A 26,418-nucleotide genomic window follows, 5' to 3' on the forward strand; every position below is an offset into this window, starting at 1 on the left:
AAAAGCTTGAGTGCTTCAGTTTACTTTTCCAGACAGTGTTCCTGCAACACCTACAACCTTGGTAAACAGCACACCCAAGAGCATGTCATCACATGATGCTCAAAAATGGTCTACAGGCCCTGCTGTGGTAACTTCGTAAGAAGATTACTTCACAGCTATTTTAATTTGTTGAAACAATTAGTTCAAGTAAGTACTTTGTAATATGCCAGTTTGTGTCTGATGATGGGGTGTCTAAAGCTGAGATATTGAGCAAGTTTGCTTGCTAATTTATGTCAGATTTAAGTACTTACCTCTTTATCCAGTTTTATAACATTACTATCTACTATCTATATGAATAAGAAAATGAATTATAAAATTTGAATAAAATAGAAATCAAACTCTATTACATAACATTTACTGATTATTTGAAATTTTATGTAATTCCACCATTCAACAACAAACGGTTTGATGTACAAAAGCAACCACACCTCAAACTGAATTACTACAAAGTTAGAATTAATCTACAAGTTTTCAACTTTTTGGATATTCTTTACATTATCAGTTGTAACATTCAAAGCTGATGAAACCGTGTTCCTCCCCTGTGTGTTCTGGTACAAAGCTTTCAATTAAAACATATTTAAATTTTGTTCTGGTAGAAAACATGTATTAAATTTATTTATTTCGGAAAAATAAGTGTGAATAAGTATACAACTAAAACAAAACATATCATTTAAAAAATGCCCGATAAAATAAACATGCTGGGCTTTAAGAGTTACTGACATCATGTGGTCAAAGTAGATACAGCTCTTCACCTAAAAAACAAAACTTTAAAGGGAAAGTTCTCCTGCTAATTCTTTAGGATGTCTGTATCATTCTATCAAACTAATGATACATCTAAACATTCACTGTAATCTAAAATATGTAGCCACTGAAATATTACATAAGCTTGGATTTTTGCAAAATTTAATGAGTCATTTTCTCAGTCCTCTTTAAGACCTCCAAAGACAGCTGTTGGAACACTCTTCTGCTCAAGCTGCACCTCTGTAAAGGCAAAAAATAGAGAAAATTGCATTTTTAATGACTCACAGAAATGCTTAAGCAAGCAATTCACCCCCCTCACACCACAGTTTTAATTTGTTTTACACTAACCATCGGGTTCTTGGTCATCATCATCTTCATCCTCGTCAATATTTATCTCATCAGGATTGGCTTGTTTGGAAAGCTCAGCCAACTCACTACGAGAAGTATCACTCCTGTATGGAGAGATAAGGAAAATGGTGATGCATTGAAAGTGATGGCTTTCATAAAATCTGTGAATTAATATCTTAGTCAATCAAAGTTTGAACCACAAACCTGACAAACAGAATTTTCTCCTTGGGTTTGGGTTTGTCCTGCTCAGCTTCTGCAGCAAGTTGCTGAGCTTTCTGCTCCAACATTTTCATATCATCAATTCCCATCTGGCCAGGAGCAAGATCTGAAACTGACACCAAATAGAAAATATTGAGACAAACATATAAATTATTAATATTTCTCCTAAAGTCTTAAACATCCTGTAAATTTAAAGTTAAAATTTCCTAAACTGATTTCTCTGAATATCCCATATAGTTTACACAGATCATCAAGTGACAAAACACTCCAGTGGACAGAAAATGTGTGGACTTTCTTCTGACCCAATATGCTTTATTTTTGCTTTTGTTATCATAAATATGTCTAAGTTGTACATGAAGGGGCGTGCTGTGGTGGCGTAGGGGATAGCGCAAACCACATTTGGAGGCCTTGAGTGCTCGATGCGGCCGTCGCGGGTTCGATTCCCGGACCCGGCGACATTTGCTGCATGTCTTCCCCCCTCTCTTTCCCCTTTGCTGTCAGCCTACTTTCATATAAGGGACACTAGAGCCCACAAAAGACCCCCTGGAGGGGAGGAGAAAAAAAAAGTTGTACATGAAAAAAGAAAAAACTTTTTTGGATCAGTAATATTAACAATATTGGACAGTAATATTAACATTTTGGTGTGACTCAGCAAGGTACCCCTACTTCAATTTGATGGAGAATCATATGAGGCGCGAAAGATCAGGGTGATTCCAACCTCAAATACTTGGAACTCATCACCAAAGGTAAATAGTAAATATAAAGTATAAACATACAAAATGTTTTCAGGAACTATAAAAAAAAAAAAAAACTGGTTTGATTGCAGTTTTGCCCATAATGGAGGTTTAATTAAAGAGAAAAGGTTTACTTCATTTCTGGAAACTATTTTTGTAAAGTAAAATAGATCCATCAAAATTGTCTAAATTTCTGCCAGAAATAACCTTTTAGGCTGAAATAAAATAAATGTAAAATTATGTCTATCAGGTATTTGAATAATTTGGGGTGCAGCCTTAGATTTACTGGTATGTAAATTAATCCGCTGGGGATTACGGAAGTGCTTACCTTATTTTAGTGGAGAAACAAAATCTGCCTCACATTAACCCTTGAGAAGTGCTTGCATTTTTCAGCTTTATTTAAACTATTTACTTTTGTTAATGTTAAATATCTGAAGACTCAAACTTGATTTTCCCAGCTGAATAGCTTAAAAAATAATTGAATACAGAAATACCATAGCATACTTTTCCAACTTTGAAAGATTAAGTCAAGATATGAATCAAATGCTTTTATCAAATGCGACTATGTTATATAACGTATATTTCTAATTCTGATAGCAACTATTGTCCTTAGCTTGTCTCTGAATGGCCTTCACCGTTTTATTTATAAAATATTCAAATTCTATAGCTGTTTTTATAGCTGTAACTAATAATCTTACAACAGAATAAACTAACTAATAATCTTACAATAAAATAAACTAACTAATAATCTTACAATAGGACGAAACAAAACAGAAAGACATGTCTTTAGACTGCAGTAATAGCATAAGAGACCTTCATGAGTAAGGAATTAAGCAGATACTAAAACCAAGGGAAACAAACAACTATGGGCCCAACTTTCAAATATGGTGTCTTACTAGTGCCTGTAGAGCTTGTTGAAGCCTTCAGCATTTGTGAGGACATAAAGTTGACCTGGGTGTTGTATGTAGCCTGGACACTGCGCTTGATTCTCAACATCTCCCTAATTGTATCCTCATTTCCATGGCGAATCTCAAATTCCTTCCAGGTCTGCCAGAAATTTGCTGTCACCTAAAAGACGATAAATATATCCAAATGACTTGCCATATTTTTGAACACTTTACTAAGAGAACATTTAGATAAGGTGGTTTCTCTCACCCTTGGGTCACAGATCTGAGAGCAGTAGGAGTAGATTGCTCTGGCACGGTCAATCTCCCCAAGTTTACACTCCATGTCAGCAAATCGCATACACATATCCCTCGCATGCTCATCAGGCAGAACCTGGTGGAGTATAAAAGGTAATCCTCAGATGTCAGCCAATTCAGCATTTATAAAACAACACTTTTAGAAGATAAAAATATGCTTTGTAAATTAAACAAATGTTGCAATCTTAGACGTGTTTTATCATTCTAGGCAAGCTCAGCACAATAGTTCGTCAACTATAAATATACAAGTTCTTTGTGTGATTTGTGGGTATGAAGCTTGATAACTGAGATGTAATAATTTAAACTACTATTCATAGAATAAATATTGCAATTAGAATTACAAGTCTTGAATGCATTACTCTTGATGTGCGGCTATTGTGATGTTCTTTATTTCATATAATTCTAAAATGGTTTAGAATCATTGTTGGTTTAGCTGAGGAATGTTTTTAGGTACTAAGAAAAACAGAAATTCAGCTATCTTTATTTGACTGATTTTGTGAAAAAACAACTTTCTTTGGAACTCTATGAGGCATAACCTGCAGAAGAATGAGAAGAAACACTTCCAAGTATTGTTTTATGTAACTAAAACTTCACCTCAATAGCCTTCTGGTAAATAGCTCTGGTGTACGTAACACCATAAATTTCAGCTGCTCTCTTGATGTAGATGTTAAACATATGGTGTCTCTCTTCAGTTTCCACTGCTTGTGTTGCTCTTTCATAGACAGCCATGGCATGCCGTGCCAATCCATACTCCTCTTCCAGTTTGGCATACAACAGATAAATGGCTAAAAACAAATAAAAAGAAAACAACAACAATGTTTTAGAGCAATTTACAAGATAGAATAAGAACATAAAATGTAATACTGAAAAATGCTTGTGCTGTGCTATAAAGGTTGTTTACTCTTGGCAAACTTGGCAGGGCAGCCATCCAGGGCTTGTTCAAATAAATCTCTGGCTCGCTCCAATTTTTTGCCGCCATAACGGTCAATGAACTTGGTAAGGTAAGTGTTCCAGATGTCATAAACATTTGGCCACTTGAAGAGAGCGATCCCTCGTTCATATGCCTTTTGAAAGGAAGGAAACGATGAAAATATTTTTAAACTGATCAAATATAAATACAACTATGAGTGACAAAATACATGTTCCTGAATTGGTTCAAGTGTTCTTACTTTAAAGCTTTCCTCAAAGTAGTTGTGTTCTTCAAGGAACATGGCATAGTTGATGACAATTTGAGGAGTGGCAATGCGTAGATCAATAATGCGGTCATACACTGCTTTTGTAGACTAATGATCAAAACCAGAATAATAAGATAATAGAAATTAATAACGGAAATAGGAAAAATATAGATCTGATTATGTGCTTTGTCATCATCTACAAATTTATATACATACCTGAAAAGTCCCGAGACTCTCCTCGAGGTCTGCCAGCATAGACCAGACCTTCAGAGACTTGTACACTCTGTTCTGGACTGGCTCAGATGAATCAAAGTACTCTGCTTTCTTAGATGGGATTGCTGTAGCTTTCTAATACAAAAATCATAAAAATATAAACTTAGTGTTATAGCTACAATAGTAATAAGTCACATGGCAATGAAAAATACAGTAGTTTCATTTGCTTTACAGTGATGCATTTGAAGTATTTGCCTTAAATGTTCATCTTTCACAAATTCATGTTCAATAAGTTTCTTTTTAATGACTTCTAAACAATCTGTTTTCATGTGAATGTTGTGTCACCAGTGAGTCCTTGAATACAATGAAGCAAACCAAACACAATGAAATATCATTACATTCTTAATGCTTTCAGAACAACTAAAAATATTACATGCTTTTGTAATTTTTCTTTCATTTGTTACAGAGCACAAACATATGCTTCATTTGCAATATGTTTGTATTGTTGCAGTTCCTGAATTTGTCAATAGATGTCCCTAAAGACCTAGTTTATAGAAAAGCAATGTGCTTGTTACTTGTAATGCATAATGCTGCATTGGTTAGTCCTTTGTTTTGAGACCAAATATATTTTCATAGCATATTAGTAGACATCTGGGAGGCAGGATAAGGAAGTTTGTCAAATAGCCTGTTTGTAAGTGTGAACAGTTATCATTTGAACAGTCTTTCTGTAGCTTTTGATAAAGGATAGTATTTTATGACACACTTTGAACAGAAAATGATACATTAAGATAAATGTATCATTTTAAAAAAAAAAAACAAATTCAACATGTCAGTTTCTCTGCACTCCAGGTTCTTTACTGTTCCTCTCTTGTTTGGTGCTTTTGTGTTTTTGTTCCTCTCCCTTTCATCTAATCAATCCCCAGTGGGTCAAGGCAGATTTCCTAAGTCAGGCTCAGTTGAAGTGTTTTCTATTACAAGGCAGCCTTAGCTCTCCACTGTTATCCAATGAATACATATGAAGTGGAAATGATGCAAAGCTCTGACTCAGCAGAAATTGTTGGTCTGAGCTGGAAAAAAACAACTTTCACACACTAAGATTTAATAAATAACATAGTAAATCTGGATATTCTTCTAAACTTATAACTGGAGTGTTATGAACTGAAACAATAGATTAGACTTATTGGATGATGTGCTAATAATATGCTGAAATGATAAAAATCAGATATAACTTCCAAAGAATAGTTTATGTTGGTAGGACCTTATCGTTGAATTATTTTTTTTTTTTTTGAAAATAGCTTTTCAAACGCTTTGCTGTTTAGTGTGTTAGTATTTTCCTTGTCTCATCCAATAAAAAATAGCAAACAGCAATAAAGGAAGAAAAAAATATCAAATCATGCTGATACAGCATCTGGAATCAACAAAAATATCTACTAGAAGAATTTTACCCTCAGTATGCGTAGTGCCTGATCATAATTCTCATGCCGAAGTTCCATCTCTCCATATTCACACCAAACTGCAGCAAGGTCATCCACTTGTTTGTAGTTTACTTTAGTAGCCTTCTCAAAGATTGTCCTGGCCTGAGTCAGGAAATATGAGACATATAAATTAAAAGGAAAAACTATCATCCATCCTAAGTTCAAAGAATCCATGCAGCTCCAAAGGGAAGACTTTGGTAACTTACGTCATCCAGCTGTTCATTTTCCTCATAGAATTTAGCAAAAGAAACCCAGAGAGAATGAGGTTTTCCAGTGGCCTTCATTGGATCCACTGTCTGTACTGCCTCAGTGTATGTATTGATGATCTGGAGTGGACACATTATATTTGATCCATTTATCAGTACTGTGTGATAGATACTTAGAGATATAGAAATATTTTTAATAAAATATATACAGGCCCTTAAACTTACCTGTCGTGGATTTCCTTCATAAAGTTTTACTCGCTTGTGCCACTCGTGCACATTATGGGGATTCTGCCTCAACAATACACTGTTGAGCAGAAGTGGCCGCCGGGCAATTAGCTGCTCAAAGCGGGCCAGACGAAGCTCCAGGTCTATGTCATCTGGTTGGAGAGAGGAAAAAAAACTGCCATTTATAAGTGGTACTGTGGAAGAAAGGTCCCTTAATGCTAACTCATACAAACCTTCCTCCTCTTGTCCCATCTCAGCAGTGGTCTCCATCTTTGCAGCAATCATGCTCTCCTCAAACTGAGCATAGCTATCAAACACTTGAGTGAAATCCCTCACAGTTACTACAGTAAGTATGGCTTCCTCATACACATCCCGTGCCTGAAAAAACAAAGAAACCATTATAATGACACATCATGCATTCCCTTTCAACAACCCAAAAAAAATCACATATATACATATATATATAATCACATATAATTCACATATATAGAGCAAAAGTTTAAAATAATAAATTAAAACTGACTTATACATAAAAATGTAAGCAATTCAGTGAAACGTACTTTCTCAAAGTGACCACTCCTGATGTAATAATCAGCCAAAGAGCACCAAAGTTTTCCAAGTTGGTCTGTAAAGCGTGTGAGGCCACCTCGTATGATGGCTCCAACATTTAAAGAGGTCACTTTATCAGGATTCTGAGAGATCAGGTCGCACAGCTCGTGCCACAGCTAAACAAAAAAGTAAAAATACACGCAGAATAAGGATTCATATGCTATTATGATCAGAATAATGCGGACATACTTGAAGGTGCTAGACCTAAAATGACATTTTACCTGATAGTTGGACTTGCCCTCTTTGGACACAAAGCTTTCATCGTTTACAATTGCTGCTAATCGCACAGCTGCTTCATCCAAGCGACCAACAGACCGCAAGTAGTCTATGTACTCTTCTGCGTTCTCTGGAGATAGCTACAATGTATAAAGAGAAGACAGAATACTTTGGAAAATGTAGAGAAATACTGTACTTAAATTTCTAGAGCATAATCTTTGTTACCTTTAAAACGATGTTGCAATATGCAAATACCAGAAGAATGTTAGAAGATGTGCTGCTAAACTTCTCTTAATCAGAATCAAAACTATATATTTTGTTGATTGAAACACATAACACAGCTATTCTCAAAACATAAAAACAATCAAATACTTTTACTTAGGAAAGAGCTTCCAGGAATTTACGTAAAATGTTACCACACAAGCAAAAATACAGCCTGTACAGTAAAATTACAGAAAATTTCCCTACATGCAATTACAACATGACTTCTTACATGACAGGTGCTGTACAGAAATGCTTTGTGCTCCATGATCTCACCTTAAGGTACCTTCGATATACCCGCAGGGCTGTTTCAGGCAGGGGCAGGCTGTGAACGAAGCGCAGATACAAAGGCCAGATTCGTGGGTGCTGGGTTACAGGTAGTGCTCTTAGAGCCCGGTCAAATGTTCTCCGACTTCTCGTGATCTTACACTGTGACACCACGAACTGACAGTAATCAATCCATATCCTGGGCATCTACATTTATGGAAAACAAATATTGGTTAGTTTAAAAAAACACCCAAGAGCACACAATGTTTTCAATGTATGCATTATTTTATTTACTGTTATATTGCTGGATTTTGAGTAAATACTACCTTGTGCATAAACACAAGTGCTCTTTCGTGGCAGTTATTGACCTCTTCATATGTTGGATCTGTAATGCATTTTCCTTTGACTTGTTTCCTCCTTTCTCTCAGATAATTGTACCACAATTTATAGCTGTAAAAATGATGGGAAATTTTGGTTTAAAAAAAAGAGAGAGTCATCTTTACCAAAAATGTGCAATTTTATCTTTCAGTAAAAGTTACCTTCCAGGCAATTCCTTCAGAGCCCGTTCATATATCATGTTCAGGGTGGATTTGGCTCCATTCTGTTTGAATTCAATGTAGCGCATCCAACACTTGACTGAGTATGGATTCCTGATGATCTCCTCTTCATAAGGAAGATCATCATCCTCCTGAAAAAGTAATACAAACAGCAAACACGAAAGACGATGTAAGCTAAAATCTACGAAAGAGTGACGTTTGAATTTATTTCATTACAGCAAAATAAAGTGATACGGTTAATATTGCTACGATGTCTTGATAGCAATATAAAGTTATAATGAAGTATAACTCCTTGAAAACACACAAAATACAACTGTCTCTTTCAATTTTATGTACCCAGCCAGGCTAGGTTTACGCTAGCTAGCTACAACTAATGTTAGATATAGCGATATACATTATATAGTATTTTCAATTGTATTACTTACAAATATAACGTCAGCTTTTCCATTTAGGGAAGGCATTTCTTTCAAGACAGTATCAACTCTGGAGTTAAAACTCAGTGCTAACTTTTGAAAAGCTAAACTAGCTTGCAAACTCAAAGCGTGTAGCCCTCCATGTAACTTCCGGTGGTGCCGCTACAAAGCACGCAAGCGCATTCAAAAAGAACTACAAACCTGGGGCAAGTTTGTAGTTTTTCTGCGGTCAACGAACAACAGGGTTTATTACTGCCACCAGCTGGTGTTTAAAGGAAAGGACACCAGTATTATCAGCAAGATAATGCTACTGAAATCTTAAAATATATATCTTTGTGTCAGTTTTTGTTCCAGTCAACGGTAAACCTATGTTATTGCTGTTTCTTTCCTTTGACAAAATTGTTCATGTTTTTCTTATCCTGTAAGATATAATTAAGACAACCAACATCTTTTCATATAGATATATTTCTTCAGGATCAACCATTTAATCAATTTTCTTAATTGTTTAAAATTTTTATTACAATTTCTCAGCTGCTGTTAAGTAATTATTGAACATGGTATTTTTACTTTTTATTTACAGTGGCACTGGAAACTCTACACACTCCTGCAAAAATCCCCAAATTTTGTTACTTAAAAAATTTTAATATGATAAATTATTATTTTTTACAGATATACTGTTGCCTTCATCCTATACAACTGAACTGAGAAAAAAAACACATGTTATGTTACGATATGCACCTTTTAAGCAATGAATCTTCTTTTATAGAACTTGCTTAAAAAAATATCCAATGTGGCTGTGTTACAACAATTCCCCAAATATGAGTGGGCCAAAATTCCTCCACTGCGCTGTTAAAGTAGGAAAAAATAGGAACACTTTTCCACAAACATTACATGTGTAAAAGATTTTGAAATGATTTAACAAAATACTTTTTTTAAATGGCAATTTAAAATGGGTGTATAAATGTCTGAAAGTTGCTATATTTTCACTTGCAATATATAAGTATAAAATAGCTATTGATTTTAATACACTTTTCCTCCTAACAAAGGCAACATCTCTTAACTGTCATGAGGATCCTGTTGTCCTCATGGACCCAATAGATAACATGTAAATGTTTCGAGAGTGATAGTTAAGGGGTTAAGAATCAAATTGTATACCCACTTTATTCTTGCAGAGTTGCAGGACAGACAATATGTCCACTTGCACTGTTCCTTGTAGATGCTGAAAGGCAAATAAATACTTAAATTTATATTAAGACTTTTGTCGGGCCTTCATGTGGGTGAGTGGTAGAACAGAAGCAGCACATAGTGAGGCTGTGATCCTTGTTGCAGCTGTCCCTGGTTTTAATACTAGCCATGAGGCCATTTACTGCAAGTCTTTACTTTTTTCTCTCAGATTTACTTTCTGTCCAACTAATACTGAATAAAGAGCATTTGTACCAAACAACCTCTTAAGAAAAGGGAGTTAAATAAAATGTTCAGTATTCCTGTTGATACTGACTCTAATGAAACCTGAAAAACTTGATGTAAACTTTGTGCCATTTGGAGTCCACTCTTCTGAACCATCATATATAAGCTTAACCTTATGAAAAAATCTAACAAATAAAACTCATTTGTTCTGCTCCTGGATACAAAGAAATATTGTGCAAAACAAGATAAATTTAAAAATTATATGACAAGTGTAATCAACTATTAAGTCAAATAAATAAAACACAAATTCTTTTCTTACTGCCTAAAAATAGAAACTGCTATAAAGACTAATAAATATCAGAGATGTATTATGCCATGTAATCCATTTTAAAAAGTATTAGCCAGTTGCTTGTGTAATGAATATTTCTCAAGCATTGGCTAGTGAAGGATCAAAATCAAAGTTGAATAGTTTTGGAAGGTCACCAACTGTCTACAACAGCAACAACATCCTTTGAATCAAGTGAAGCATGAGGATAAAGATCTTGGATATTCAAGTGATACTTATTATAGATCTTCTCTCACCCTGGTTGGCAAATGTTCTTCCCTTCCTTTTAAGGCAAGGTGTAACACCGCTTGAACTTTATGGAAAGGGCCTTACATTCAGTTTTATTAGAGGAATATGACCTGTGCCAGTGTCCTGCAACCGTATACCAGCACCACTTGGGAGCTTCCCCAAATGAATTTCTGTTCTTGGCAACAGGCTTGTTTATTTGCAGGGCTAAGAAGACACAGCTTCTCACTACAAAGTTATCAGTTCTTTAAACTTACTCATATTTTAGAGAGTAACAATTAAAATGTATTTGTATAAATTATTTATAAGAGCATATGTATGTCATGGCATCTATTTTGAGACATACTTTAAAGATTACTGTCAGACTTATGTTTTATGATCAAAAGACATGCTTATATGAGAAAGATGTGATTGAAAAAGACTCATACTAAATAACATACTCTCAAAATTAACTGATGCATTTCTGCACCGCTAGTGTGTCATAGGAGAAAAAAAAAATCATTATTTTTTATTGCAAATATTTGAAATGTGGCTATACTTTCAGACTTGATATTTGTGACATTTACTGAGATTTTACTAAAGGCAGCGCATACGGTTTTAAGAAAGAGCGGTCAACTGACGAGTTCCTTAATTTAGCAATTGAGAATTTTAATTATTCATTACTTTAATTATTGATGCATATTATAGAATTAAAACACTTTCAAATGCAGTGTTAATTGTTTTGTTGTTGCATTTTCTTTTTATTCCAATTAACAAGTTTTCAGTCTCATGTTTTTAACACATGGTTCTGAATTATTTTGATTTAGTAATAAAGTAATCAAGTTCTTTGTTTGAAAAAGCTCTTAGCTTAATAGCTAGTAAATGTTACATCAAAAAATAGCAGACTGATCCTGAAATGTCACACGATGGGTCTTAAGATGACAAGGATGCTTGACCAAATGGAGAAGCAGACTGCTGCTGACCAAGGCATTTTCAGCCTGTATAAAAGCAGCAGCCCCAGACTCCGCTGAGAACTGATGGGCATCCCTTACAGGTCAGTCCTTTGTTGTTTACATTAACTTACACTTGCTTGGGTTTAAGTGATGAATTCCATGTGTCTCTTTCTGTTACTTCTGTGATATCAAATGATTCTTTTGTATTGCTGATTTGAGTTATTTGAAATTTAACAATTCCTTAATTAATCTAGGAGACTTTAAAATTAAAATATTTCAGAAAAGTATTTTGAGATTAATTATGTAAATCTTTCTTTTAATAGCATCTTTAGACATCATTAAACATCAACTCAGCTGGGAGGAAGGTAGGATTTATATGTGCAATAATAAAAGCAAAATAGATACAACAATAGATTTTGATTTTCTAGAAATGTGTTCCAGAATATCATACAAATTTTATGAGAACAAATAAGATTAAACCAATTCAAAAGTTATTATTCTTACAGAACTGAAAAGCTGCCAAAATGAGCACGGATGCAGAGATGGAGGCCTATGGCCCTGCGGCCATATATCTCCGCAAGCCGGAAAAGGAGAGGATTGAGGCTCAGACCGCTCCTTTTGATGCTAAAACAGCTTACTTTGTGGTGGATCCTGATGACATGTATGTCAAGGGGAAACTTGTGAAGAAAGAAGGTGGCAAAGCCACTGTTGAGACAGATGGAGGCAAGGTGGGTAAAGCTTTGTTAAGTTTTTTAATTTTGTTCTTTTCTAATTCCTCCCGAATGTTATATTTTAAACACTTTGTGACAGTCCATGTTTGTTTTAGACTGTAACAGTCAAAGAGGATGATATTCATCCCAGGAATCCTCCAAAGTTTGACAAAATTGAGGATATGGCCATGATGACCCACCTCAACGAGCCTTGTGTGTTGTATAACCTCAAAGATCGGTTTGCGTCTTGGATGATCTATGTGAGAATTTAGGAAGAATACATTACCATAAAAATCTAAAAAATACCAACTCAAAAGCAGGCTAGGATACTAAATAAGAATATATCTGTCTTTTCAGACTTATTCTGGCTTGTTTTGTGTCGTTGTGAACCCCTATAAGTGGCTCCCAGTGTACGATGCTGTTGTTGTAGCAGGATACAGAGGCAAGAAGAGGATTGAGGCACCCCCTCACATCTTCTCTGTCTCTGACAATGCCTATCAGTTCATGCTCACAGGTAAGATGTTGAACAGTGAGAGATGGTGATGCATATTTACTGCAAACCATATATATTTACAAATGTTTCTTTCAGATCGTGAGAACCAGTCCATCCTCATCACGTAAGTAACAAAAAAAATGTTTATACATATTTACAGAACTGTAACAATGAGGCTGAATAATTTGAATGATCAATTATTCCTTCCCTCTAGTGGAGAATCCGGAGCTGGGAAGACTGTAAACACCAAGCGTGTCATCCAGTACTTTGCAACAGTTGCAATGACTGGATCTAAGAAGGCAGAACAAGCTTCAGGAAAAATGCAGGTATACAATTCTTTTTGTGTATAAAGGTCAGAGAATTACCTCTTAAACAATGTACATATTTATGAGGCATGTAAAATATACCTCTTACATTTCACATATAAGAGGTATATGTGAAATGTAAAATCAAATGTTAAAAATATATTTTTGCAGGGTTCACTGGAGGATCAAATCATTGCAGCAAACCCTCTGCTGGAGGCCTATGGTAATGCCAAAACTGTGAGGAATGACAACTCCTCTCGCTTTGTGAGTATTAGGGGAAGGGAAGAAAGAGTATCATGATTTTGGAGTTGCATATGAAGAATCCTAACAGCCAGATTATTACATGTTTAGGGTAAATTCATCAGAATCCATTTCGGAACCAGTGGCAAGCTGGCCTCAGCAGATATTGAAACATGTAAGTTATTTTTGCAAATTATTATTTGACTTGAAAATGGATTTTGATTTAAATGCAGTATAATGTTCTATGGAGAACATTTAGAGACATGCACTCTTCTTGGGTGGTGAAACATATTAGCAGTATATTATTTTCCCACACTAATTTTTCAAATTTAGATCTGCTGGAGAAGTCCCGTGTCACCTTCCAACTGTCTGCTGAGAGGAGCTACCACATCTTCTATCAGCTGATGACAGGCCACAAGCCTGAGCTGCTAGGTATAATATTAGATCACTTGCTCACAACATTTCAATGAAAAAACATACCATGCATGTTATAGCTATTTCTTCCAATTCTTTGCAGAGGCTCTATTGATCACTACCAATCCCTATGACTATCATATGATCAGTCAGGGTGAGGTGACTGTCAAGAGTATAAATGATGTGGAGGAGTTCATTGCAACAGATGTAAGTTCACATGTTTGGGTAACACAAATTTTACTATTCATGGGATGTTTGAAAGTTTAACTACAAACTTGATATCTATTGTAGACTGCAATTGATATCTTGGGTTTCACTGGTGATGAGAAAATCAACATCTACAAGCTCACTGGTGCTGTGATGCATCATGGCAACATGAAGTTCAAGCAGAAGCAGCGTGAGGAGCAGGCTGAACCAGATGGCACTGAGGGTAAAAATTATAAAATTTTTAGAAATGCTTCATTGTGCTGTCAAGCTGGCTACATTTAAATATCTGTCTTTTTTCTAAAAGTGGCTGATAAAATCGCCTACCTCCTGGGTCTGAACTCAGCTGATATGCTAAAGGCTCTGTGCTACCCAAGAGTCAAAGTCGGAAATGAGATGGTCACCAAAGGTCAGACCGTCCCACAGGTAAATTCTGCAATAGTTGTTTTTGGTCAACCGAAAACATTTCTTAACTGTTGGGAGTATGCAGGGCAGTTTATTACATAAATTTCTTCTTCTAGGTGAACAACGCTGTCAGCGCTCTGTGCAAGTCTGTCTATGAGAAAATGTTCTTGTGGATGGTCATCCGTATCAATGAGATGCTGGACACAAAGCAGGCGAGAGCCTTCTTCATTGGAGTCTTGGACATTGCTGGCTTTGAGATCTTCGATGTGAGTGAAGAAAAACTAAAAAATGTCGGTAACACGTTATTTGACGGGTTGTGAATTAGACTATCATGACACCATCATAAACATGACATAACACCTGTCATGAACATGAGTAAGTCTTCATGAATATTTATGACTGTTATAAATATTCAACATAATTTACCGAAGTGTCATTCGGTAAATCATATCACTTTTAATACAAAGTTGATATTATTCAAAATGTCTTCGTTATGACAACTTGACTTTAATCAAGGAATCATGATCTGACATAAATTTGTTATAAAAGTATTACTGATTAAACTTTAGCTTTAATAACATAAAGCTACATAATTTTTAAAGTGTAATCAGTAATACTTTTATAACAAATTTATGTGAGATCATGATTTCTTGGTTAATGTCAAGTTGTCATAATGAAGACATTTTTGTCTTGGTTAATGTCAAGTTGTCATAAAAAAGACATTTTGAATAATGTCAACTTTGTATTAAAAGTGTCATGATTCACAACCCGTCAAATAAAGTGTTACCAAAATGTCTTATGAAACAGTGTGATTTCCAATTATTTAAAAAAAACTCTCAATAATTACAGTTCAACAGCTTGGAGCAGCTCTGCATCAACTTCACCAATGAGAAACTGCAACAGTTCTTCAACCACCACATGTTTGTCCTGGAGCAAGAGGAGTACAAGAAGGAAGGCATTGAGTGGGAGTTCATTGACTTTGGTATGGACTTGGCTGCTTGCATTGAGCTTATTGAGAAGGTGAGAAGCTGTTTTAAAAATATTCTTGTTTGTATACTTACTTGATTTTCATGTAATTTTCATAACAGATTGACAGAAACTTGCAGAACAACTTGAACTGAGATTTGATCGTATTCTGTCAAATAGCTGTGATAAAACGTTTGTTGAATTTATTCTGCAAGTTCATCTGCAAATATTTACAGGAGTTTGAATTAAATTTTAACTAAAGTTAAATTTCTCATTTAAAATGGTAATTGTTCACAGCCAATGGGCATCTTCTCCATCCTTGAAGAGGAGTGCATGTTCCCCAAAGCCTCTGACACAACTTTCAAGAACAAGCTGAACGATCAGCATCTTGGCAAGAGTAAAGCCTATGAGAAACCCAAGCCTGGAAAGGGCAAAGCTGAGGCTCATTTCTCCCTGGTTCACTATGCTGGTACAGTGGACTACAACATCACTGGCTGGCTGGACAAGAACAAGGACCCACTGAACGATTCTGTGGTTCAGCTCTACCAGAAGTCTGCAAACAAACTGCTTTGTCTTCTCTATGTAACTCATGCTTCATCAGACGGTATGATTTCCATGAACTAATCAGACAAAATTCCTTCATACATACATACATACATACATACATACATACATACATACATACATACATACATACATACATACATACATACATACATACATACATACATACATACATACATACATACATACATACATACATACATACATACATACATACATACATACATACATACATACATACACACATACACACATACATACATACATACACACATACACACATACATACATACATACATACATACATACATACATACATACATACATACATACATACATACATACATACATACATACATACATACATACATACATTTACAATTTTATTGATCAGATCAAATATGTGCTGTACTGCTATTTGTTTTTTTCAAACAGAGGCTGGTGGTGGTGGCAAGAAGGGTGGCAAGAAGAAGGGTGGTTCCTTCCAAACTGTGTCTGCTCTTTTCAGGGTATGGAAACTATTTTGAAAGACTATAAGAACCTAATGTGTTTTAGATTAATTTTATGACAATGATCCACAGGAGAACTTGGGCAAGCTGATGACCAACTTGAGGAGCACTCATCCTCACTTTGTGCGTTGTCTGATTCCCAATGAGTCAAAGACTCCAGGCAAGAAGCTCAGTCTAAGATATTTTACATTATATTATTTGTGGACACTGTTGAATTATTTTTCACTAAATATATTACCAGGTCTTATGGAGAACTTCTTGGTCATCCACCAGCTGAGGTGTAATGGTGTGCTGGAGGGCATCAGAATCTGCAGAAAGGGCTTCCCCAGCAGAATCCTCTATGGTGACTTCAAGCAGAGGTGGCTGCTGTTGTCTTTCTGAATATGAAGAAATGTTTTCAGATGTGAAGATGGAAAAAGGCAACATCCACATTTTCTCTCATAGATACAAAGTATTGAATGCCAGTGTTATCCCTGAGGGACAGTTTATTGACAACAAGAAGGCTTCAGAGAAGCTGCTGGGCTCCATTGATGTGGACCACACTCAGTACAAGTTTGGACACACTAAGGTATTTGTCAGGATCTTCAGTTGTTTTGGGGTTTTGATTTCTGATTCAAGCTTCATAGTTATTCTGTACTCCTTAGTTTCTTATTTTAAATAGATCAGCATTGTTTCTGTTTTGCTTTAGTTCATTCCTTTCTTAATCATTCTAGTTTGTGTTTATTCCTTATGTCTAGTTCAGTTAGATTCATTTTTCTAGTTTCCCTGTTTGTGTGCTCTCCCTCTCCCCTGTGCCATGTTCTCTCACTCTTCTCAGCCTGCTTTCTCTGCTCTCACACCTGCAGTCAGATAGCAATCAGCCATCAATTCTCTATCTAGAAATCAACCTCCTTTGAATATTCGTTCTTCTTTTACATTCACTCACTGCTGGATTCTTACCTTGGTAGGACTTTACAGTGTTACTGGACATCTAATAAACCCAGATTAAGACTTCTAAATTCCCGTCTGCGTTTTGATCCACCTCTCATCTTGAAAAAGAGGACAATAATTTGATAAAAGACAACAACTTCTTTGTATCCATGGGTTCTGACTTGCAATACTTACGCTGTCATAGGTGTTCTTCAAAGCTGGTCTGCTGGGTACTCTTGAGGAGATGAGAGATGAGAAACTGGCTGAGCTGGTTACCATGACTCAGGCCCTCTGCAGAGGATATGTCATGAGGAAGGAGTTTGTGAAAATGATGGAGAGAAGGTGGGAGTATTATTTTGACTGCTAAATAATTTCCCTTCCCTTTTAAAACAAGATCCTTCTTTGGTAAAACTGATGTTGTTTTGATTAACTGATTTTTCAACCAGAGAGGCTATCTATTCCATCCAATACAACATCCGTTCATTCATGAATGTCAAGAACTGGCCATGGATGACCCTGTACTTCAAGATCAAGCCTCTGCTGAAGAGTGCTGAGACTGAGAAGGAGTTGCAGAATATGAAGGAGAACTATGAAAAGATGAAGACAGACTTGGCTACTGCTTTGGCCAAAAAGAAGGAATTGGAGGAGAAAATGGTCTCTATGCTCCAGGAGAAGAATGACTTGCAGCTCCAAGTAGCAGCTGTGAGTAGGAAGATTTCTTGAATGTGATTTATTTATATTCATACTAGAGTAATTAACCATGTAGTTCCTATGTTCATAAACTAAAATAACAGTGGTGTTATGTATTTGGTGAACACCTGGTCTGTGTAAAAAGTACATGTTTTTGAATCGTCCTTATTAGATGGATATGTAAAAAAATTAACATATGTTTCTTCCCCCTCAATCATAGGAAGTTGAGAATCTCTCAGATGCTGAGGAAAGGTGTGAAGGGCTGATTAAGAGCAAGATCCAGCTTGAGGCCAAACTCAAGGAGACAAGTGAGAGACTGGAGGATGAAGAGGAAATCAATGCTGAGCTGACTGCCAAGAAGAGGAAGCTGGAGGATGAATGCTCTGAGCTGAAGAAGGACATTGATGACTTAGAGCTCACCTTGGCTAAAGTGGAGAAGGAGAAACATGCCACTGAAAACAAGGTTCACATCACTTAAAAACGCACAGACATTCACACACACTGGACAGTAATAAATAACATTTGAGGGTATTATTTGAATTTATATCTCTTAAATATTTAATGTATAACTCTTTCACGTCAGGTGAAAAACCTGACAGAGGAGATGGCAACTCAGGATGAGGCCATTGCCAAGCTGTCCAAGGAGAAGAAAGCCCTCCAAGAGGCCCATCAGCAAACACTGGATGATCTCCAGGCAGAGGAAGACAAAGTCAACACTCTGACCAAGGCCAAGACAAAGCTGGAACAACAAGTGGACGATGTAAGAAAACTGTTTATTCGTCTTCCTCCTTAGGCATTCACCTAATGATGCAGTCTTTGTATTGATTGCTGTGATTGACTGTACCGACTATACAACAGCTTGAGGGCTCATTGGAGCAAGAGAAGAAACTCCGTATGGACCTTGAAAGAGCCAAGAGAAAGCTTGAAGGAGATCTGAAATTGGCCCAGGAATCCATTATGGATCTGGAGAATGACAAGCAGCAGTCTGATGAAAAGATCAAGAAGTAAATGATCTTTTCTCTCCCTTTTTGAACAACTGAAAAGGTTTTAAAGTTTAACTCAAAATAATGACTCATTATTACTTGACATATAGAAAGGACTTTGAAATCAGCCAGCTTCTCAGCAAGATTGAGGATGAACAGTCCCTTGGAGCTCAGCTTCAGAAGAAGATCAAGGAACTCCAGGTACAACACATTAACCTTAATAACATGTGGCAGATTTTTTTATTTTCCATAGTGATCTTGAATGATTACTTCAATGCATTTGAATTCTAGGCTCGCATTGAGGAGCTGGAAGAGGAGATTGAGGCTGAGAGGTCTGCACGTGCTAAAGTAGAGAAGCAGAGAGCTGACCTCTCCAGGGAGCTTGAGGAGATCAGCGAGAGGCTTGAGGAGGCTGGTGGAGCCACAGCTGCTCAGATTGAGATGAACAAGAAGCGTGAGGCTGAGTTCCAGAAGCTGCGTCGTGACCTTGAAGAGTCCACCCTGCAGCATGAATCTACCGCTGCAGCTCTCCGCAAGAAGCAGGCCGACAGCGTTGCTGAGCTGGGAGAGCAGATCGACAATCTGCAGCGTGTCAAGCAGAAGTTGGAGAAGGAGAAGAGTGAGTACAAGATGGAGATTGATGACCTGTCCAGCAACATGGAGGCTGTTGCCAAAGCCAAGGTGAGTGGGTACTTCATGTTTTCACAAAGCTCAGATATACAAATTATGGCTCATGAGTACTTTTTACATTAACTTCTGATGGTTTCAGGGCAACTTGGAGAAAATGTGCAGGACTCTTGAGGACCAACTTAGTGAAATCAAATCTAAAAATGATGAGAATGTCCGCCAGCTGAATGACATTAATGCACAGAAAGCAAGACTCCAGACAGAGAATGGTAATTCACCTGGCCTTAAACCAGTGTATTACAGATTAAAGAAATCTCAGAAATAATGTATTTATGACTTTTACAGGTGAGTTTGCTCGCCAGCTTGAGGAAAAAGAAGCTCTTGTTTCTCAGCTGACAAGAGGCAAGCAGGCTTTCACTCAGCAGATTGAGGAGCTCAAGAGACACATTGAGGAGGAAATGAAGGTATGAAAATCTGTTTATATTTCCTTTTATGTCATAAGTTATGAGGTCAGAACTAGACAAATCATTCTACTATCAAATTTGTGCTTTCCAGGCCAAGAATGCCCTGGCCCATGCTGTTCAATCAGCCCGCCATGACTGTGATCTGCTCAGAGAGCAGTTTGAGGAGGAGCAGGAGGCCAAGGCTGAGCTGCAGAGAGGCATGTCTAAGGCCAACAGTGAGGTGGCTCAATGGAGGTCCAAATATGAGACTGATGCCATCCAGCGCACTGAGGAGCTGGAGGAGGCCAAGTGAGTCATAATGAATGTCTCAATTTAATTATGTGTAATTTTTATTATGCATTGCTATCAATTGAAACATCTATGCACTATAGGAAAAAGCTTGCCCAGCGCTTGCAGGAGGCTGAGGAATCCATTGAGGCTGTGAACTCCAAGTGTGCCTCTTTGGAGAAGACCAAGCAGAGGCTCCATGGTGAGGTGGAGGACCTCATGATTGATGTGGAGAGAGCTAATTCTCTGGCTGCCAACCTTGACAAGAAGCAGAGGAACTTTGACAAGGTACAGTAATTTTACAACAAATAAAAGGCTGATTAATTCAGATAAAAACATATTCTTAATTAGTCCTCATATTTCCAGGTCCTGGCAGAATGGAAGCAGAAGTATGAAGAGAGCCAGGCTGAGCTGGAAGGAGCCCAAAAGGAGGCCCGCTCCCTGAGCACTGAGCTGTTCAAGATGAAGAACTCCTATGAAGAGTCTCTGGACCAATTGGAGACCATGAAGAGAGAGAACAAGAACCTACAGCGTATGACATTATAAAAAAATTCATCATAAAGAAAGAAACAACACAGACGCTATACAAGTCATGTAGTTTTGCTACTGTAACATTCCTTATCAAACTGAAAGAGAACTAACAACAATTATTTCTTTTTAAGTAGGTTTTTGCTTGAACAGCATTTTATTTACTTTTCATTGCAGAGGAGATCTCAGATTTGACCGAACAGATTGGTGAGACTGGTAAGACCATCCATGAGTTGGAGAAAACTAAAAAGACTCTGGATTCTGAGAAGTCTGAAATTCAAGCTGCATTAGAAGAAGCCGAGGTAAAACTAGTTAATAATTTAAACCACATTATACATACAAAATGCATATTCAGGACACTTTATTTTGGCACCTTGCTACCTTGCTGTATGCTCATACCTCTCAAGGGCACTCTGGAACATGAAGAGGCCAAGATTCTCCGTGTCCAGCTGGAGCTCAACCAGGTCAAGAGTGAGATTGACAGGAAGCTGGCAGAGAAGGATGAAGAAATGGAGCAGATCAAGAGAAACAGCCAGAGGGTGATTGACTCAATGCAGAGTACTCTTGATGCTGAGATCAGGAGCAGGAATGATGCCCTGAGAGTCAAGAAGAAGATGGAGGGAGACCTGAACGAGATGGAGATCCAGCTGAGCCATGCCAACAGGCAGGCTGCCGAGGCCCAGAAACAACTGAGGAATGTCCAGGGACAACTCAAGGTGAGTTTGATATATATAAATGATTTAATATAAAAGACTTTTTATATTTCTGACAGCCAAATTTTTATTGCTGTTAGGATGCCCAACTGCACCTTGATGATGCCCTCAGAGGACAGGAGGACATGAAGGAGCAGGTGGCCATGGTGGAGCGCAGGAATGGTCTGATGGTGGCTGAGATTGAGGAGCTGAGAGCCGCTCTGGAGCAAACAGAGAGAGCACGTAAAGTGGCCGAGCAGGAGTTGGTTGATGCCAGTGAGCGTGTTGGACTACTGCACTCTCAGGTTGGGTTTTAGTTATTCACAAGAAACCAGGGCTTTTAAAGTCGTTAAACCAACACATCAATTTTTTTTATTCTCATTAATTTTCAGAACACCAGTCTTCTGAACACCAAGAAGAAGCTGGAAGCTGATCTGGTCCAGGTTCAGGGTGAGGTGGAGGATGCTGTTCAGGAGGCCAGAAACGCTGAGGAGAAGGCCAAAAAGGCTATCACTGATGTCAGTTTAAATCTCGGAAACCACACAATTTAAACCATTTGTTTAACCTTTTACCAAAATTTAAAAAACAATGTAATTTCAGGCTGCCATGATGGCTGAGGAGCTGAAGAAGGAGCAGGACACCAGCGCTCACCTGGAGAGGATGAAGAAGAACCTCGAGATTACAGTCAAGGACCTGCAGCACCGCCTGGATGAGGCTGAGAACCTCGCCATGAAGGGTGGCAAGAAGCAGCTCCAGAAACTGGAGCAGAGGGTATGAGTTCCAATGTCATTCAAATGATTTAATTGAAAAATGAACAAAAATACATTTCTCATACAACTTCTACAAATCCCAGTCTAAAGGCACATACTTTTAGAAAGATAATGCTTTATAATCACTTAAAAGGTTCGTGAACTCGAGTCTGAGGTTGAAGGGGAGCAGAGACGTGGAGCCGAAGCTGTTAAAGGAGTCCGCAAATATGAAAGGAGAGTTAAGGAGTTGACCTACCAGGTAATTTTTAGGTTTTAGTAAAACTACAGTAACTTTCTATCTTATTGTTAGTACTTAACATGTATTTCTGTAATATTTCTAGGCTGAGGAGGACAAGAAGAATTTGGTCAGACTTCAGGACCTGGTTGATAAGCTCCAGCTCAAGGTCAAGTCTTACAAGAGACAGGCTGAGGAAGCTGTAAGTTAGATATTTTATCTTAAATATCTTATATTTTAGCCAAAAAGTAACTAAATAAATTACAATGTTCATAAACAATAGGTAAATATGACAGTGTCTTATCTACTTTAATACAACAATGTAACCATTTTTCCTCCCAGGAGGAACAAGCCAACACCCACATGTCCAGGCTCAGGAAGGTCCAGCATGAGATGGAGGAAGCTCAGGAGCGTGCTGACATCGCTGAGTCTCAGGTCAACAAGCTCAGAGCCAAGAGCCGTGATGCTGGAAAGGTAGTTATTTTTTGACAATGGTATTTCTTGATGATACTGTGTCAGTCAGTAAATGAAATCTTAATTTTGAACTTTGATAATAACTAATTGTCTTCTGTGCTCTCCTTTGTCAGTCGGATTCTGCAGAGTAAGAGTCATCATATACTCAAGTCCTTTCAACGGAGTTCATAAAATATGAACCAGTTGTTTGGGTATCTTTCTTGTAATAATAAAGATGATAATTATCAATGGCTTTCATAATCTTGTCACTTTATTTTTGAATGTCTTGTTCAAATCAAAATGTAGCCCTCAGCAATTTAGGCTTTTGTAGATTAAGCAGCGGCAGTGTTGCACACAGTGCCAAATAAATCATTTTCTTTATTTGTGCTTTAGATTTTCAATGTAGATTCCCTAAATAATAACACCAATCCTACCATATAGTATTGTCTGACATGGAAGTGCCTATTGCATGCTACCCATCTATAACATTTAACAGATGTTTTTTGATTGTCAGTTTATGAGCTAAATTACATTTGAATGCTCCAGCAGATGACCAAAATAGACGTCATAAAACAATTATGGAGGACTTCAAAAGGCATTCACTTAAAATAAAGAACAGGAAAACAAAACGTGTATATATAATGCTATTTATCTTCCTTCCCATGAATACATAAGGCGAATCAAATTCTGCTTAGTGCACACAAACTGCTCAGTCCTTCCCTGCATCCAAGCAATGTCCTATTTGAGATGTCACAAGAAACAAACATGGTGGTGCCAACCCAAGACTATGCCCCATGGAAAAAACCCAAGGCTTGGCCTGGAATCTTGGAACAGAATAAAATCTCCATGCATGCTTTCAATGAACTTTCACCTTCTCGCCTTGGTGGGCTTTAATGAAGGGGGAATACTTGATGCCGCACTGCTTTTGTATGCCTCTGAAGGGAGTGTATGGTGACAGAAAGACATGTCCATGTAATGCAAGCAGAAAAAGAAATCCACACCACAAACCTATGTAAGTGTATTGTTTTTTTTTTACCCAAACAAAATCCAAAATGTCCTAATGTGGGCAGAGGAGCTGACTTCTTGAGGCAAAACAATAATCAACAATAATAAGCAGTCTGATTAGTTTTAGATACCATCACACAAAGCTTTGGAGAAGTGGAGGAGCATAGTGGAATAGTGTTTAGCTCTGCCCTAGGTTATAATCTTGGCCAGAGCTTTTCTGCCTACAGTTTGAATTGTCCCATCATCTATTTGATTTATTATGAGTTCTCAGATCACCACTGACTGTTTCAAGACTGACTTTATGGGAGCATTGTATTTACAAAACTAATTCATCAAACTTTATTATCACAATTGTTACTAGTTTTAAACAAAACACTAACCAAAGTTTTAGCCTAAAAAAATCCATATGGACTCATGAGTAGTATAATTTAGTTTCAATAGCGGGTCACTCAAATGATATGAAAACACAATCACCAGTTGGACTTTGAATTTTTTTATCCAGCTAAAAAAAATAAATAAATAAATATTATATTTGTTTTATCAATTACTTGTAGAGGAAGTATTTCCATGTTCTCCATTAATATGTGAATTGTTTTTGAGGTTGGAAAGGGAAGCTCAAAAGTAGTTTTTAGATGGGGACCTAAGTTACAACCCTTTAATGATGCTTCTTCAGCAGGTCCCAGTCTTGTTTAAATAAGGCAGCTGGAGAACATTCATTTTCCCTAGGGTGGAACTTATTTTGAGCAAGATCCTGGGCAAAAGGCCATCTGTTTTCATTTCCTTGTAGGGCAGTAATTGGCAACAGCTAAACTTTTACAGTTAAGACCTCATATATAGATTTATTACAGGAATTTAAGATGTCCCAGTATCCAGTAACTGGATACTACAAGCCTTTTGGCGACATTTCCAAGCCTAAGTGCCATGTACATATCTGAAATGAGCCATAAAAAACATTGATGTGAAGTCATGCCTATTAATAAAGTGATTTTATTTCAATTTGATATTTCATCTTGTTTGTATCTCTAAGGTAGAATATATTTTTAGAAAATTTCTCTAGGTGAATTACCTTACACATGCACACGTTTTATTCGTCTTTAAAATATTTTGGTGACAGCTTCTACTTAATATGGCAGTAGCACTAACGTCACAGCTTTAATTAATATTTAATCCAGTAACAGATGATGTTGCTCTGCATTTAGTGCAAAGCCTGCTCATACAATTGCATCTATAAAACACGTTTAAATATTATAACTTACACATGTATTTTAAAAAAGCACTATTTTTCCTTAAATTAAAAAGAGAGTTTTTCAGCCAGCCAAAGATTTCATATGTTAATGTGACACTAAATACCAGCCGAACTTGGATATCTTTCCAAAATCAGATCCAAAGCAGTTCACAACCGTACAAAAAAAATCTATTTTAATGTTCATATATGTTTTCTGAATAGTAATATATATATAAACGTTCTTCTGGACTACTCAGAGATTTATTTTATTTAGTCAGCACTTCTGTTTCCTCATGTGGAGGCAGTAGTGGACAATATTTTGCATTAAAACATTTGTGGCTCTTAATTTTAGTCATTGATGCATGAGCATCTGCATAATATTCTCACAATATTTATACAATATGCTGCAAGAAATCCCTCAAGACTTTGGTATGCTGAAATCCATTTATTGAATATTGGATGTTTATCTTACAGTTATTTGAATTTTATTTCTTGAAATTCTTTTTGTTTTTTTCCCTTCCATTAATTTTTGTCATCCCATAAAATCATTTTAAGTATATGATAAGACAGATAACTAGTTTTAAAGCTGAAGTTAAGAGGAAGGCACGTATAATTTCTGTAAACATATCCTCCACAAAATAAGCCACAGGATGATTAGAGATCATGACCAAACTGGGTGAGTGGCAACTGCTGACCAGACACTCCCACCCTCTATAAATGAGGGAGCTCCAGACTTCTGCTTGAACTGATAGGCTGCTGTCACAGGTGAGTGCATTCATAATAACAATATTTTCTAGTCTTCATTTTATAAAAGATTGTCATGTTGCATGTTCCCCACAATTTAACAGTCAAGTTACCTTTAAACATACGTACATCAGCCCAATTACATTTCCTCAGAATTCTATTCTCCTCTAGTGTAGCCCAGAAAAATCCCAGTTAAGGCCTTTAAAAATATTGGATTCCTATATATA

The 26,418-nt window shown here is 36.9% G+C and overlaps 2 protein-coding genes across 2 annotated transcripts; one reads left to right on the forward strand and one right to left on the reverse strand.

Annotated features, from left to right (window-relative positions):
* Positions 1-392: 392 nt before the first annotated feature.
* On the reverse strand, positions 393-9,065 carry xab2 (XPA binding protein 2). The gene is made up of 19 exons (XM_005815486.3): positions 8,913-9,065; positions 8,470-8,618; positions 8,257-8,380; positions 7,940-8,137; positions 7,408-7,542; positions 7,138-7,302; positions 6,811-6,955; positions 6,578-6,729; positions 6,353-6,472; positions 6,117-6,248; positions 4,675-4,806; positions 4,453-4,566; positions 4,185-4,347; positions 3,878-4,068; positions 3,237-3,359; positions 2,978-3,149; positions 1,333-1,459; positions 1,129-1,232; positions 393-1,020 (listed from the first exon to the last, which is right to left on the reverse strand). Exons 1-19 carry the CDS (start codon positions 8,946-8,948, stop codon positions 959-961), a joined length of 2,544 nt encoding a protein of 847 aa, XP_005815543.1. The 5' UTR covers positions 8,949-9,065; the 3' UTR covers positions 393-958.
* A 2,803-nt stretch (positions 9,066-11,868) lies between these two features.
* LOC102220390 (myosin heavy chain, fast skeletal muscle-like) lies at positions 11,869-23,470 on the forward strand. The gene is made up of 41 exons (XM_023348785.1): positions 11,869-11,911; positions 12,134-12,175; positions 12,317-12,538; positions 12,637-12,780; positions 12,878-13,034; positions 13,110-13,137; positions 13,228-13,339; positions 13,490-13,582; positions 13,670-13,733; positions 13,892-13,990; positions 14,076-14,179; positions 14,264-14,402; positions 14,484-14,602; positions 14,698-14,847; positions 15,431-15,601; positions 15,845-16,151; positions 16,547-16,620; positions 16,693-16,780; positions 16,862-16,979; positions 17,065-17,188; positions 17,735-17,871; positions 17,976-18,231; positions 18,440-18,682; positions 18,803-18,979; positions 19,078-19,223; positions 19,313-19,403; positions 19,494-19,883; positions 19,972-20,098; positions 20,175-20,293; positions 20,385-20,581; positions 20,665-20,848; positions 20,927-21,092; positions 21,266-21,390; positions 21,496-21,804; positions 21,882-22,085; positions 22,173-22,298; positions 22,381-22,551; positions 22,684-22,788; positions 22,871-22,966; positions 23,107-23,238; positions 23,352-23,470. The coding sequence occupies exons 3-41, from the start codon at positions 12,335-12,337 to the stop codon at positions 23,367-23,369; spliced, it is 5,814 nt and encodes a 1,937-aa protein (XP_023204553.1). The 5' UTR covers positions 11,869-11,911; positions 12,134-12,175; positions 12,317-12,334; the 3' UTR covers positions 23,370-23,470.
* Positions 23,471-26,418: the final 2,948 nt, after the last annotated feature.

This window comes from Xiphophorus maculatus, chromosome 16 (assembly GCF_002775205.1).
Source record: "Xiphophorus maculatus strain JP 163 A chromosome 16, X_maculatus-5.0-male, whole genome shotgun sequence".
Lineage (NCBI taxonomy): Eukaryota > Metazoa > Chordata > Actinopteri > Cyprinodontiformes > Poeciliidae > Xiphophorus > Xiphophorus maculatus.